Source organism: Epinephelus fuscoguttatus, linkage group LG23 (assembly GCF_011397635.1).
Source record: "Epinephelus fuscoguttatus linkage group LG23, E.fuscoguttatus.final_Chr_v1".
Lineage (NCBI taxonomy): Eukaryota > Metazoa > Chordata > Actinopteri > Perciformes > Serranidae > Epinephelus > Epinephelus fuscoguttatus.
In genome coordinates, this window is record NC_064774.1 from 23,631,887 (window position 1) to 23,648,056 (window position 16,170).

The following is a 16,170-nucleotide window of genomic DNA, read 5'->3' on the forward strand; positions in this document are numbered from 1 at the left end:
TCTTATACAGCAAGTGGTGCTCAGTACTGTCTAAAACAGATTTCTAAATGGAAGTTTGTCACTGGCATCAATTTTTACACTGCCAATCACATGAATATGGTGTATATAAGTGTTGAGTCAGAATTTTTTTTAGTTCTTACGTTGCCTGAAGGCGCTGTCACAAAAAAGATTTGAAACTGAAAAAAAAGATCTGAAAGTGAAAAAAGATTTGAAACTAAAAAAAAAAGATTTGAAACTGAAAAAAAAGATCTGAAAGTGAAAAAAAGATTTGAAACTGTAAAAAATAAGATCTGAATCTGAAAAGATAGACCTCAAATGTTAAAATATATATGGAAGTGAAAAGTGAAAATAAATTATTTATTCAAAAGAATTACCAAAGTGAATCAAAATTATATTTAACCTGAAAAAACGTTTCATACACTTATTTTTATTTTGAATACATTGTTGTATTTTTCAAAATTCAAGATCAACACATGAATTTTCAGTTTCAAATTTTATTTTTTCAAGTACAAAACTTTTGACCCTAATGTAGCTCCATACATATGGCAAAATAATTTTAATTCTATGGGCTCTAGTTTCCTGGCGTGGCGCAGGGTGGCAAACCCCACGCAGAGCTAGTTTCGAGCAGCGCAACCCGAGGCACGCTCAGTTTGGTAGTTTGGCAGACCAAGGTGCATTGAGATGGGTGTGGCGGTGCAGCAGGGGGAGGTGTCGACAGATCCAGCTTGGCGCAGTGAAAGTTTTGTGCCAAAAGGCTTCGCCGAAGGTGCGCTAAAAGCTCACCAACTGAAACCAGGTCTACTGTCAGCGCAGGGGAAGCGCAGCCGGTGTAAGCCGAAGTTTGGCTGACCAGCGGACAGTGCGCACACGTCACCAAAACCTCACAGGCAGGTCTCCAGAATATCAGGCACATTAACGATGCAATAAATAGCCACAAAAACCACTATTGAATGCAACTATCTGCAATCAGAACATAAATGTATCTCTGTATCAACTGTCCTGTCACATCTGATGTCAGATCAAAGGGGATTGGCACCGTTTGGCACGTTTGGCACGCGTAATGGAAACCCAATCTGATTTGATTAACACAGCTGCAAACTAATGAGTTCACATCCCTCTCAGCCAACCACAAACAGCCACAGCATCAGATAGGGAGTATATATTCAGCATCTGTCATCTTAGAAAAGTCAAAAGAAAAGAAACAGAGTGAGACTGCGAGAGAGAAAGAGAGAGCACGCGCGTGCACGAGAGAAACAACATTGATTTACAATTGTGGTGACCTCCTCCCAGGCTACCTTTGCATCATCAGCCCGTGGAGGTCTGCTCGCAGTTCCGTATATACGGACACTGCGAGCTTGGACCTCCCGGACCAAAACATCAGTTTCCTCCTGGGAGAAGTTTGGCCGTCTGACGCTGCTGCTCTCTTCTGCCATGGCGAATTGAGTAAACTCTCATTACACCTTCGTGCGGCGCATTTAAGGGCAAGGAGAGGGGCTCATTTGATTGGTGTGCTGTGTGTAAAACCCACTCCACGCCTTCTCTCCTCCCTCTTTCCGACTTGTGCCGGTAGGAGGGACGGAGGTGGGAAAGAGGAGTAGCTGCGCCAGGCGCACGGTGTGCCAAACTTGCAAAATCTGCCTGGCCACACCCAGTTGGCGAAGTGCAGGTGCGCTGCGCCTCCATTTGAAGTGGTCAAATATGTACCGTTGTGTTTACATTTCATTGACTAAATATACGCTAGAACGTGTTCAACTTTTGTTCAGAAGCAGCTACTTATCACAGGTCACTGACGCAACTTTCGTCTCATTATTCCCGTAGCGTCACGGTGCATTAAACAGTGGAAGCTCAGCGTCCAAAGACTTCAATGGGGAAGCATAGAGTGGGTTGTTCCACTGCAGCGAAACTAGACAGTCATTGGATAAATGCTCAGTTTTGTCCCGCCCATCGGATGCTCAGCGTCTCTGGGGGTCTATGGGGCAGTGGGCTGGCCTCAGCTGGCCTGGACGCTGGGCTTCTGCATGATGATTGGATGATCTGTCTGAGGCTGAATCCTTTTTTGATTGACAGCGAAATGAGCGAATCAGCGATCTTGAAATATAAACCACCACCGGAGCATTTTTCAAGTTTCATTCCGTTGTCCTGAGTTGATCTGGAGACTTTTCCAATCCTCTTAGTGACTTTTTCTTTCTTAAAAACGACTAGTGACAAATCTAGCTTCTTTTTCTGGTGTTATTGGAGACTGTACTCATGTTTGGAGACTCTGACTTCTGTCGCTCTGCAGTTACTGTCCCCAACCAGCAGCAGGTGATGCTGTGAGCCCCTCCACCGTCCCAAAGCACTCACAGGCGGTCACACTAGCCTCGCGCAGCAGCCCCAGAGGGTAGAATTTACGTATAAATAAACGGACACATTTTATGATGTAGGCCGAAAATGAGCTTCCCTTCCTTGAAAGACCAGCAGCCACCACTGCTGCTGCTGCACAGAGAGCGTCACACCTTGCCCTCATCGACTGAACTTCCACATTCAGAAAAACAGATTTGAACTTAAATGCACACAGCTATGAAATGTCCATTAATAATTTTTGGTCTTAGTAGGTACATGGATGAAATACTGTAGGCAACTGGACTCACTTGAGTTTCTTGAAGACGTTTCCCCTCTCAACCAAGAGGCTTCTTCAGTTCAGAACTCTTGGATGAAAGGTGAAATGTCCTCGAGAAGCAAGTCCAGTTGCCTATGATACAGCACTTCAGATTGCCATGACCTGGATGACTGAGAATCTTCACCAACAAGGATGAAATGTTGTGCTGCTAAACAAACACATAACTATAAGAATGGATTATGAATAAGAATAGGGCTACATGAATGTGCCTCTCTTAGGTAAGCACACAGATTATTTTAAAATACAGTTTTTAGGTGATTTTAAGGTTTACATGTTATAGAAATGTTGAAAATTAACTTAATATTTAATTAACATTGTTGACATGAGGTGTCCACTGCAGTATGAATGAAAACTTAACACAGTGTGCTTTTCCTGTATTTCTGACACTCTTTGTCTCTGAGTCTGACTGTGCTGCTCTCTCTCTTGCTCCTCCCAAATACAGCTACAGGTTGGACAAGATTTGCTGGGAGGGACGTGTTTCCACAGCAAACAACAGGGCCACATACCCTTTCACTTTTGATTCTCGTTGGTTCTCTTACTAAAGTCTCTCTAAACATTGTTGTCCAACTGTCCAGTCTCCAAAGTCCATACATGAGAGGATGTGGGTTGACACCAATGTTGATATGCTCATCTGAGTGACTCCAGTTGTTATCATGTGCAGGCCAATCATTTAAGGAGACTAAAAATGATTTTAGTTAGGGTTTGCGTTTTAACAATTTGGTTAAACAACCACTATTCTGAAAAGAACAATAAGCTTTTCCATAATAGTAATCTGCTACTTGATAGACTGATATAAACGTACATAACTGTAAAGATAAATTCTGAAACCATGGTTCAGCGTCCACAGTTGTATAATTCTGCTGTGAATGTGACATTCTGATAAAACCGTCCGTCAAACCAACACAGCCAAACTCAGCACATACAATGTGAATATGAAGTCTGCTGAACTTGGCAGGGTATCAGCTGTTTAATACTGGAGCATGTAACTCTGTAATAAAGACATGCACATCTGATGACAGTGTATAAAGTAGCACTTTGTATTATGGTGGTAATGTAGGACTGGGGTTGATTTCAGAGGGAGTGAAGCTGAACAACATTGTGCCTTTGAGAGGTGGTCAACTCAGTGAAACATCAGTGGAGAGAGGTGCCATCTTGATCACTACAAACAAGTCGCTTGAACTGATTCCCTTGAGGCAATGTACGCATTGCTGTAATGCCCTTACCTGACTATTGTCTGAATCCCATGTCAGTGATTCCTGGGATGAAGCTGTTGGTGTAGTGCAGGCCAAGTTAAGATTTTGATGTCTCTCTTCATGTTATACTCATTTACAATTTTGCGCCAGATGCTCAATGTTTGCTTAATAATTTCATTATTTCTGTTATGATGCAGTTTGTTCCCTTTGTCTCCTAATGCTGCATGGATTTAAGAAGTCTCTATATTGCTTTCTACATCATTTAGCGCAGGACTGAGGGCAGGATGCAAATACTAAGAATTGTAGTCGTGCTGCAAAGATAAAGTCTCTGAAATTGGGCAGAGATAATCCTCCCTCATCCTGACTTAATTTAAGTGTTTTGTTCTCTTACCAGCCCAAATAAATCTGGATATGAAGAGCATTTTTATAAATTTGCGACACGCCTGACACATGGTGCAGGTTATCTCTTCTTCACTCATGTCTGAACCTTTTTCAGGTATTTAATCAAGACATGGAATCCTGTTTCAGTAGTTAGGAAGTAGTACATATACAAATCAGCCAATGGGGAACACACACATACTAGGTGAGCAGGGTCATGTGGCTTTAGGATATGATGTAACCAGTGCTGCTGCAAGACACATCTCGTCTCATCTTTATTTTAGTCAAAGCCAAAGAGGAGGTACTTTCAGTTTTCTTTTAAGAAAAAAGAGAGAAGCCTTTTTTCCCATTTAAGTTTCAGTTTCTCGGCTGGAACTTCCAGCTTGTATCACTGCCAAGCACTGCCGGTTTTCGAAAGTGTGGTGATTCAAACATTTGCCACTTCCAAAATGCTGAATGCGTGGTATAACACTATAGCTCTTGTCCAAAGACTCTTAAACACATGAACATTATGACATTGACCATTGCTGATGTCATCAAATCTTAAACCATTGAAGTTTTAAAAAACACATAAACTAACACTGCTGACACCCCTCCCCCCATCCACAGACACTTGTTTCATCTTGTCAGGTTGTGGCTACATGCACAGGCATAATAAGTTTCCTTCAGCACAATCGTAACTAAGAGACTAAGTCCAAATGAGCATTAATAATGGACTAATTTGGAAGAATGTTTAAGTACATCTTGCCCTCGTTCCTACTTACGCATGCAGGCTAGAAGCTAAACCTCAACTTCCTTAGGTTTAGAACTTAGATTGTGGAAAGAGTAAAATAAAATAATAATAATAAGAAGAAGAAGAATACTTATAATAATAATGATAATGATAATAATAAAAATACCTATAATAATGATAATAATACTTATAATGGTAATGATAATCATAACAATACTTATAATAATAATAATAATAATAACAATAATAATGACAATACTTATAATAATAACTTACACATTTGAAGTATAATGTCTTCTTTGAATATGAATGATCTTTCAAAAATCTACATCCAGGATCCCATGTGGCATCAGGACGGCTAACTCTGAGCTCAGCACTGTCTGCCTCAGTGTAGTCTTTTTTTGTCTCTTGTTCCTCCCACTCCAGTGCATTCAAGTATTCCATGCCATGCATGTTAGGACTGGTTGTTGTTGGATTGCCTGCCATCCGGGAGCAAAGTTAAAGTAACGCAATAATGTGATTTTACAGCATGAACAGTTATTCATATTGTCGTAGTGATTTTTAAAAAAAAAAACAAAAACAAACATGGCTGTTCAATGGGAACCATGTCTGATTGTTGAAGCATAAAGGAATATTAGACCAATTTCTTTTGTTAGAGAAATAAAATTAACAAAGTAAGACAGTAGGTTATCTTGAAAGCTAAGTCTTGATCTCCAACTGATGACATAAATGTGCAAAATGCAAGCTTTAATACAGCTGGAAAAAAACACCCCATCCAGATTCAGCGGGTAACTGAAAGTCCAAATGAACGTGGACTTGTGCTCGACAACAGGGACGAGCACAAGAAAAACACAGGGATGAACTCGGGATGAACATGGGAGGAGCACAGACGAACTGACAAATAACACACAGGTATATATATATATATATATATATATATATATACACAAAAAACTAATCACGAGAACGAGACAGCTGGATTCGGACGACATGGGCAAAAGGAGGTAAATTATGACTGGCTAACAAGGGTGTGGAGGGGAACACTTGGGTAGAGAAAACAAGACGAATACAGAACAAGTGTGAAGGGAATACTCTAGGAACAGGGAAAGACTAACGAGACAGGTGTGACAGAAAACAGGCGCTAAAACACACAAAGACAGGAAGTAAAACCAGATACGGAGAGATTTTACAAAATAAAACAGGAAGCAGATTAAAAATTAATGCATAACATGAAACAAAGAACACAAAGAGAAAACTCCTAAACAAAGTCCATAGGGTAACACAATATATACAAACCCAGTATCATGGCATGTTGCTGCTGTGGCAAGGACACAGCCTTTGTACATGAGGCGCCTGCTCTCCCAGGTGAGCTCGTGCCCCTATTTGAAGTGCAGTCAAGACCAGCTCAAGAAACGAAAATGAAATCCATCTCTGCTTTGGGGTCCAACCAGAAACCAAAACTTAACAAACTTACTATTACTGTGAGCATTTATGTACAATACACATGCCAACCTTGCATTCTTATTTCACATAGGTCGTGTTGACACGTCACAGTAGAAGAAAACACAGATGTAAATAACAAAATGAATGATGGTTGAGTTCCATTTAGCTGCCTCAGTTTCAGCATCCTGGTGTAGTTCATGATGGTTCACGCACATCACTTAAGTGGGACACTTGAATAGAAAGTAGCCATTGTTAAGGTCATTAGTGGCAACTGTGGATTTCCTTTCTGATTTCAACTTAACTTCAAGTCACTGGGAAGAGACTCTTGAACTGGGACAGTCAGATGCTCCTCAGGACTTATGGACAGCTTTGTGAAGCTGGTGGTGATGTCTTCTCTTTGAAACATTTGCTTTAAGGGTGTCTCTGAATTCCACCCTCGGGTCTTGGCAAACTTGTAAACACATCCAAAGAGATCAGGAAACATCTCCATCACATCAACTTGGGCTGCATCTTCCTCACTGCAAGCAAAAAGGAATATTTTAACATAAAGTAATAATGAACACCCGGCTTACAAATATTTGACAGTCATCTAATGAGAATGACATCCATGATCTAATCTAATTGATCTCTTTTGGTATCAAAGGAGATAAAAAGCTGGACATTTAATTCAGAATCATGATTAAACTCACACCAAGGTATCAGTGAAACAGTGGGGCAACAACACCAACAACTACAACTTGTCAAAATGACAAAAGCTCAGTCTTCAGAGCATATTTTCTGACTTTTATCTGCCTTCAGCTCAATACAATGAAGGTGAATGGGATTTTGTTTGTGGAGCTCAGGGGAATGAAATATTACAACTGCAAAACTGACTTACTAGTGCTCATGGAGGTTTCGTATGCAGCGCAGTAATCCCAGTGTGTTTGCAGGATAGGGTTTCTTCTTGCCATCCATCTTCTGGAGCAACTCTGGTGGAAACTGTAATGCCAAACAGATAATGAAGTGGACCTCAGGAATACAAACTAGTTAGGTTCCAAATGAAGAATGAAGTTGTTATGTTGCGGTCACCTTATCTTTCCACTGTTTGAAGGATCCATCCTCAGCACATTTTTCCAGTGAAGAGATCAGTTCCTGGTCAGCATTTCGACAGTTTTCAACCTCCTTCCTGTTTCCAATCTTTCTCAAGTATTCAACTTTCCTGAAAAATAAAATATACATTTTGAGTGCATGTTTGACAAAATATAAACAAGGTAAACCATTTTGTCATATCATACTGATAAAACAATTGTGGTATAGAGAAGCCATGGAATTAGTCGACAGGGAAATAACAGCAATTGAAGAAGAAGAAACTGACTTTAGGTAAATTATTTCCAGTGCTGAGGAGTCGTAAACTACATGTAATTAAACTAGTAGTTTAGCATGCTGATGATACCATTTAGCTGAAAGCACCTCTGTGTGCCTTTAAGAACGACTTCACAGAGCCATGGACATCATGTTAGACTCTCAGTCTTGTTTCGTTCGTCACATCACGACTCTACTTCCATTACTTCTTGTATGTACAACTCAGTGAATCACCATGAATGCTTTTGAGAAAAGACTGTTAGTGGGCATTGTCCCAGCTTGCACACTTTATTGCATAGAGACCACAAAGACATGCAAAAGACATGAAACTGTCTGAGGTTGACATTTTTGGTTCAGGATAAAAAGGTGCATCACCTAGGAACCATGAATGTTTGTACCAAATTTGGTTCCACTCTATCCAGTAAATGTAGAAATACAGTATTTCACTCTGGACCAAAGTTGTAGAACTACCAATGACTGACGATCAATTTCCATTTCTTTCTAACCTTTCAGAGGTCCAGAAGAAGGGATGACTCAAGCATTCCTCCACTTTAGGTCTGTTCTTTGGTTCTTCATGGATCATCCCCTCAATAAGATCTTTTGCTACCACATCTTGAACATGGTCCAAACTGTACTTCCCCTCATCAATGTTGTTCTCACATTTATGAGTTTTGTCACCGAAAGGATGGTGTCCTCCAGAGAGGATATAATAAGTGAGCATCCCTGCCACCTTAAAAATAAAAACATTTTACCAGTTAGGGAAGTATTTTTCACAAAGCCATTAATGAAGTTTGTGTAGCAGAAAAACTGACCTGTATATCAGTGTTCGACTTGTAAGGTATGTCACCATCGTCTGCCAAAGTTTCCTTGGCCATCCAGCATCTTGTTCCTGCACTGCCTGTGCGATAAGTTGTTTGGCCTTTGGCTAAACGTCTACTTATGCCAAAATCAGCTAATCTTGCCCTCCTGTTAACATCTGTAGAACAAATCAGGGGGATAAGCTCAACAAACAAATTAAGTACAATAACAATGATTTTTCCTGAATTTCAGACAGTGGAGTCCATCATTTCAGTATACTTTGAACTTGTCTTACCGATCAAAACATTCTGTGGTTTGAGATCCCGGTGGAGAATTGGAGGACTTTGACAATGAAGCACCTTTAAACTGTCAAGGACCTGATACACAAGACTCTTCCTCAGCAGCCAATCAGATTTATTTTTTATGTATTCTTCCAGGGTGTATTCACACAGTTGAAGACCAAGATATCCAAAGTTCTCATCTTCTGCAAAGTCAATGTATCGTACAATAGATGGATGATCCAGCTCTGGAAGTCGCAGGAATCCTTCTTCATTCTTCAGCTCCTGATAGTTGCATTTAGTCATTCTCTTAATAGCAACTTCAGTGCCGTCATCTCTCAGCCCCAAGAAAACTTCAGTGCCATCACTTCCCTTTGCTATGCGGAACTCTGCATCGTTCACATAACTCATGCTCCCAACTCTGGTGACTTTACTGTCATCAGTGCTCAGAAGTTTTTCCAGTTGTCCTCTCCACCTCTTGCTGATTTGTAGCCATTTGTGTTTTATTGATGACATGGTGGTGCTGATGTGGAATGGCTGCAGATTTGAAGTTGAGTCCATAATAGGAGCTGCTGTTTGATCAGTTGTGGCAGTGCAAACTTCATTGTTCGTGTCTTCTTGCTTTTCTGTCTTTCCCCTCTTTTTCTTCTTCTTTTTCTTCTTTCTCTTGGATCCAGGTGATGCTTTAGAGTCTTCACATTCTGAGTTTGGTTTGCTGACGTGATCTTTCAGTCGTCTGAGCACCTCTTTCAGCTTGTCATTCATTTTCATGTCTGCAGATGTTAGTATGTCCTCAGGTACTGAAGTTATCCCCACTGATGGAAAGATGTTGGCCGCATGTTTAACTGACAGTAAGTTTGCAAATACGCCGTATGTGAAGACTCTGGCGTCAGAGAAGTGCTGGTCCTTTATAAAAGGAGCAACTGTTTGGCATAATTTATCAATAAAGTTGGGATCCCAGCCATTTGTGTCTCTTGTCTTCTGTGTTATCACATATAGTGTTTGCAGGGCAAGTTGACATGTATCATGTCTCTTATTTGAGCCAAGCTGTTTCAGTAGATGGGGGATTATAGCCAAAGCCTGCTCATTTGTTATGTCTTCCACTGTGCAGAAAACTGCATGTAAACTGGAAACTGTGTGAATGACATAATCCTGGGGAATATTTGGGAAACGACTGACTGCACCTGCAATGTAAGAGTTCAGGTTTCCAGTGTCCTTCAGCCATTTGATACTTGCCTGCCGGTATTTTTCTGCATCCAGCCCATTTACATTAAAGAGTACTTCAATCATTGCAAGATGGTTCTGGGGATCCTCGAGCAGCATGTGACTGTGAAAAGTTTTGAACACTTCTTCGAGCGGTTTCCCTCGCACTGCAATTGCCACATCCAAAAAATATCTGATCTTGGAGCAAAACCTATTTCCATTTGATGCAAGGTTATGAACCATCTGAGATATTTTTTCATTGTGAATATTGTGCTCAGGATCAGTGACAGGCAACAGTGGTATCGGTGCACCAGCAGATATGAGCACTTTCATGACATCATCCCTGTCACTGATGGCAGCAGCTTGCAGTGGTGTGAATCGTTGTCTGGCACTCGATCCATTTGGATTAGCTTTTGCTTCAAGCAGTTTCTCCACAAAAAGGAGTGGTGCTTTGGATATTGAGACATAATGCAAAGGTGTAAAGTTATTTTGGGAAGCCTTGTTTGGGTCTGCACCTTGTTGCAAAAGGAAAGTAAAAATATCTCTGTTGTGACTTACAACAGCAGCAGTCAGTGGGGTTATGTAATCATTCCTCTCTTGGCATGGGTAAACGTCATTAACGTTGTTGTCCTTAAGTATTTTTTTGAGCTTCTTGAGATTGTTGTTAATAATACACTGTATTATGGGATGTGTTTCTGTTGGGGGGACTGGGACTTGGAATTGTGTGGAGAGATGGATTGATGGAATTTGAAAGATACTCATTTCTTTACTTCAGAGGAACTGTAAAAAAAAAAAAGAAGACAAAATGATGATGTTACTGTCACATTTGGTGCCATTTTAAACTTCTGACAAGTAGCCAAAAGCTCTCATTGGAATTAAGGGTTCATGATATTTATTTCATTTTCAAGTGTAATTTGTCAGTGCTTTAAGAAGCACAAACCAAATTCCATTTACTACCATTGTATTTAGGTGGGTACAGAAGATGGATAACCCAAAACTGAGGGCAACTTAATCAGAAAGCCTCGACATGGCTACATACAGTACTGCTGAAAAAGAGGTGACATAAATCACCAAGGTTGAGATTTACAAACCCCTCAGCCAAATACTGATATGTACGCAAAATAATTTCATCCTACCACTTGAAAATTCACCTATATTTGCTGAACATCAGGTTGAGCAGTAATTTCATTTGGAAACAAATACAGTCGAGTGAGCACTGGTCCTGAATTCTACAGTTGTCAATGCCAATGATTTCATAGTTTTTACCTGCAATTGCACAACAAGTGCCACACCTTGCCGTCATTGACTGTTTTAGACTTTGAACTTCCTCATTCAGGCCAGAAACCAGAATAGAAACTTTGATTGTGCACAGCTGTGACATGTCTATGAATATTATTTTTGGTTGTAGTAGGTACATGGATGAAATACTGTTACCTAACAAACGTTCATTATGATATCATATACCCCTAAGGATGGATTATGAATAACAGTAAAGCAATATAAATGTACTTCTCTAAAGCAATGCTGATTATTTCACAATACCATTTTAGGTAAATATTAGAGGATTATAGAAAGATGTACTTACAATGTTGACGCTGTCTGATGCAGTAGTATTTATATCTACCAAAACTTAACATGCTGTGCTTTTTCTGTGTTTCTGTCTGTCACTCTGACGCCGCGTTTTCTCATTCTGCCCCTCTCTCTGTCTCTGTCGCTCCTCCCATTTACAGCCACAGGTTGGATGTGACTTGCTGGGAGAGATGGGTTGCGTTTCCACAGAAAATGGAGGGACATGCCCATTTCACTCTCTGTGAGTTGTTCTCTGACTGTTCAGTCACCAAAGTCCAGTACTACAGTATGCTCACTGACATATTCCTCAGGAGTTGAAGGACCTTTTCTTGTTCAGTTAGAAAAACAAGGTCATCTGGTAAGAGTTCAAAGTCTAAAGGTGTATGATGCTTTGCAGGAGACTCTGACATTCTGATGGAGTGGTTCGTCACAGCTGAACACATACAATGTAGATACGAAGCCTGCTGAGTTGGCAGGGTATCAACTGTTTTGTACTGGAGTGCGCCATTTCATTGGAGAAAGACAAATTATGTAACTCTGTAATATAGACACACACATGTGATGATTGTGTATAAAGTAGTATTGTGGTGGTTAAGTCGGACTGGGGTTGATTTCAGAGGGGACAGGGCCATCTTAGTAGCCCCAGCATATGAAATGGTGACATCATATTGTGTGTATTGATAAATGCTGGGCAGGCAGTGTACAGTGGCTTTTTTTTTCTTTTGGGCTAAAAACAGCAGCAAAACTGAACCCAAATAGTAAAGCTGCTGTCCATAAAACCAAAACAAATGCTGAAAGACACCAAAATGCTCAATAGAACTGAGAGGGCCTGCCATCGTTTTAATGTACTGTGGATTTTGTTATGATGAGTGACCTCTTTCACATTAACATACTCGCATCAACATAAAAATATTGATTGGTGCAGCTTTACAATCCCTATGGCCTTTGTTAAGGAAGTATAAGAAATTTTCCAATGAATGATAAAACACTTGTTACAATCATACTTTTACACATTTATTTTGATACTCAAATGATTAGATTTACAGTATATTTTGAGAGTAACATTCAATATGCTTCAAACAAAATCATATAAAAGAATCTGCATTTTGTCAAGCTTGCATATTCCATTATGGTTTTTTTTTTTTGTTTTGTTTTGTTTTAAATTACAATACCATTCACGTAATAAGTAGACGCACTTTAAGACTTCTGAGTTTGTTAGGTTCATCTAAAAAGAATTTGGCAAACACCCTTTTTTGAATGTCATGCTCTTGCAAGCTGCAATAACGATTTATTTCTTTTTAAGTAAGTGCAAAGATCTGTTTAGGTTTCCGTGTGACAAACAGGTAGTGGCATTGCAGTCCATTTTTTTTAATTTAATGTACATTTTGTCGCTTGTAAGTCAACATTCAGTATTAGTAAGAACAGAATGACAGACAGAAAAAGCCTCTCAACTTGGGTGAATATATTTACATCAACGTTTTGTTGCCTTCATTTTTTTGACAAAAGCAAATATGTCCTTTTATCAGATTTGGATATTTGAATCCACTGACTTCTGCGGTGAAGAGACTTTTTGTTAGTCATAGTCTAAAAAGAAAAGTTAATTATGTCAGTCAAACAACTGTGGTTATTTTTTCAAACTTGTAAGTAGGTTTAATTTCCCTGACATCACCTAAACATTAAATGGATAAAAAGAGCTCCTATCTGCCACCTATAGTTCCTCTGGACTAAAAGGTTCCTCCATTCACATTTGTTAGTCTAAAAAGGCATTAGCTATATCCGGTCCTGAATATTTCACCTTCTAAAACAACAAACCACATCTTCATTTTTTACTGTACGCAGTATAATCTATAGCACCTACAGTAACATTTTCCACGTAACAACTACACTCTAAGGGCTGGGGTCTCAGCTACGATAATTAAAGGTTTGTGCTTTCAAGACATTCCCTGTATGGAAAAAGCAAAGGGGTGTGATACTTTATCACGGCCAGAGGGAGGCACTGTGGGCCCATCAGAACACAGAACCCCAGTGCAGATAAGGCAACAAACTGTACATTACCACACGGTATGGAGACATGGGGTAAGTGGCACATAGATGAGCAACCACACCTGTTACATGCCCTAAATGAGAAACAATATTGGTAATATGATTTTTCACTCGGGTCCTGTAGTATATTTTTTGGGCATAAAACCACGAGCACAGGAGATTAAACTGAAGTGTATTTGTCCAAATAGATAAAATTGTATTTCATATTTATGCCCTCAGGAATATCAGCAGGATTTCTAGAAGAATACCAGCCTCCTTGTACAACTGCGCACCCTCTTGACTCCCCCTCTCAGTCTATGCAAAATAGTAGGGTCTCTGAAAGTCTGAGAGACCATGTGAACAGATGATAGGCCAAGGCCATTGAAAAATAGTCAAGAAACCCTACAAACTAAAAGGATCCCAAATGCCACTTGACCCAGCTCTTACTTTTGACAGATAGATATGGAGGAATTGATATTTAACAGTTTGTTAAGTCTGTTCTGGTCCTTTTTTTTCCCTTCACAAATGGATCTTTTTAGTGGAAGACGTTCGATTGCAGGAAGGGCAACAAAGCACAACCCCTCACAAGCTCAAGTCAATGATGATGTGCTCAAAGATCTGTGTGTTTCCCTTGAAGCTAGAGGTGAAGATGAAGTCCCTGCGGTCAGTGGAAACCACAGTGAAGGAGCGTGGTGCCTGGATATACACCTCCTTGAAGCGGTCAAAGAGTTTGTTTTCATCATCCCACAGGTAGATCTGTGAAAAGGTGTAATCACTCCCGAGGGCCAGGTAGTAACGCTCTTTGAAAGAGAACGGCTGAAGAATCATGGAGCCTCGTGAGGGTAAGGCCTGGATCTCCGCAAACTGTTTGGCACCCCAACGTAGAATTTTAGAGTCACCGATATAGCGTGTCATAGCCAGGTAGAGTTCTTCCTTGATCCGGAAGTGCTTTACAGCTACAACATCCTCCATGTTGGGGATCTCACCCTGCAGGACAAACTTCTGGTTGCTGCGGCTCCACTGGTAGATCACAGGCACCTGTGAGCGGCTTGCCAGGATAAGGTGGGCCTTCCCATCTAAGTCCAAGAACTCTGCATCTGTGTCGCGGTACCACTCATGTAGCGACTGGTATGAATAAAAGCCCTTATCGTTCCACTTGTAGAGGGTGGACAGGCCCGCCTTGGAGCTGTCAGCAATCACAAAGAACCAGTCCGAGCCAATCTGGAATGCCTCGATGTCATTGGGCTTGGAGATCTTGGACACCTCAATGTCCTGGAACTTGCTGAACCTGCTTTGGTCTTCATCAAACTTGTAGATGTGGGAACCACCAAAGAGCTGGGCCACGATGACAAAGACTTGGTCCTGGATGACAACTGACTTGCACCCCACAATAGATTGACCTAGAAGTCAAGGAAAAGGAAACGAACAGGTGTATAACATGTAAAACTCAACCATGGTATTCTGAAACAGTTTGTCTGGGGATTGCTGTACCTGTGATGTTATCATAAGTCCTGAAGTTCATTTCTATGTGGTCCCATTGGAAAACCATACAACTCTCTGCACTCGGGGCAGCAATGGTCACATAGACATCATTCTTATAGCTGAATGTGTCAACAGACAGAGACTCAGATGCCACAGACTGATGGAGGACAAAATCTGTGGAAAGGCAAATTCTGATTTTCATTTTCTACAAAACAAAAATTCTAAAAGCAAAGCCCCATTAAAAGAATGACCAAAGAAAACTACATCTTTTCTTTACACTTCTTTGGATGACCCGGTTGAGTCACGTGATACTGATGCCAGCTAGAACAGAGACAAGGCCAGCTGGCTCAGGTGTTTCTCACCCGTTGAGATGCATTCGTTGTGCAGACTGGTCATATCATTGAGCCGCTTGTCCTTCATGTCCTCCGGTCCAGCACACACGACATCTGACACTGTGGCATTGGTGTTCTTCAGCCACGTCATCAGCCACTTGGCACGGCAGTCACACTCAAAGGCATTGCCTCGCAGGTCCCTGCAGGAGAGGAGTACTGTATATCAGGGCAGATAAACAAAGCAAACAAGCAAGAAGGCACCAGGAAAAAGGACAAGGAAGAATTTTGCTTGGAAACTTGGATACATTTTCATTTTCAGATCATGAAAAGGAAAGCAGAGGGCACTATTTGCATACTTTTCCAACACTTACAGCTCTATCAGTGAGTCCAAGTCGATGAAGAGATCCCTGGGCAATGCTTTAATGTTGTTGTTTGCCAAAGACCTAGAAGCAACAGCAATGAATCAATACAGAAAATTGCACCTATTTAGAATATCACAACTCCATTACAGGAAAATAAAAAAACATGATTCACATTTATTGTGTAGAAGTCAAAGTAATATTTGAAGGTCTGGACAACTCTGACATAAAAAACTTGATATAATTCTGATATATCTCCATTAATGTTTGTCACTGTTACCCTTCTTCCTAATGAAACAGTGACCTAGTTTGCATCACTTAAAATAGTCAAATTTCTATACATCAAAATCATTTTAGCAAATAAATCTTACAAATTAAAC

At 40.5% G+C, this 16,170-nt stretch overlaps 1 protein-coding gene across 4 annotated transcripts in view; it reads right to left on the reverse strand.

Moving 5' to 3' along the window:
* The window catches only part of LOC125883547 (leucine-rich repeat LGI family member 2-like), a 73,512-nt gene that overhangs the window by 54,754 nt on the left and 2,588 nt on the right, over positions 1–16,170 (reverse strand). For 2 of the 4 annotated variants that reach the window (XM_049567903.1, XM_049567904.1), the window contains exons 1-7: positions 11,612–14,201; positions 8,841–10,806; positions 8,560–8,723; positions 8,254–8,477; positions 7,475–7,604; positions 7,284–7,384; positions 6,260–6,924 (exon numbers count right to left, since the gene is read on the reverse strand). In XM_049567903.1, the coding sequence (XP_049423860.1) occupies positions 6,699–6,924; positions 7,284–7,384; positions 7,475–7,604; positions 8,254–8,477; positions 8,560–8,723; positions 8,841–10,788 (2,793 nt within the window). In that variant the 5' untranslated portion in view covers positions 10,789–10,806; positions 11,612–14,201 and the 3' untranslated portion in view covers positions 6,260–6,698. Of the gene's footprint in view, positions 1–6,259; positions 6,925–7,283; positions 7,385–7,474; positions 7,605–8,253; positions 8,478–8,559; positions 8,724–8,840; positions 10,807–11,611; positions 15,018–15,108; positions 15,274–15,461; positions 15,632–15,802; positions 15,875–16,170 lie in introns of those variants that run through there. The other 2 variants (XM_049567905.1, XM_049567902.1) reach the window with 2 other exon arrangements.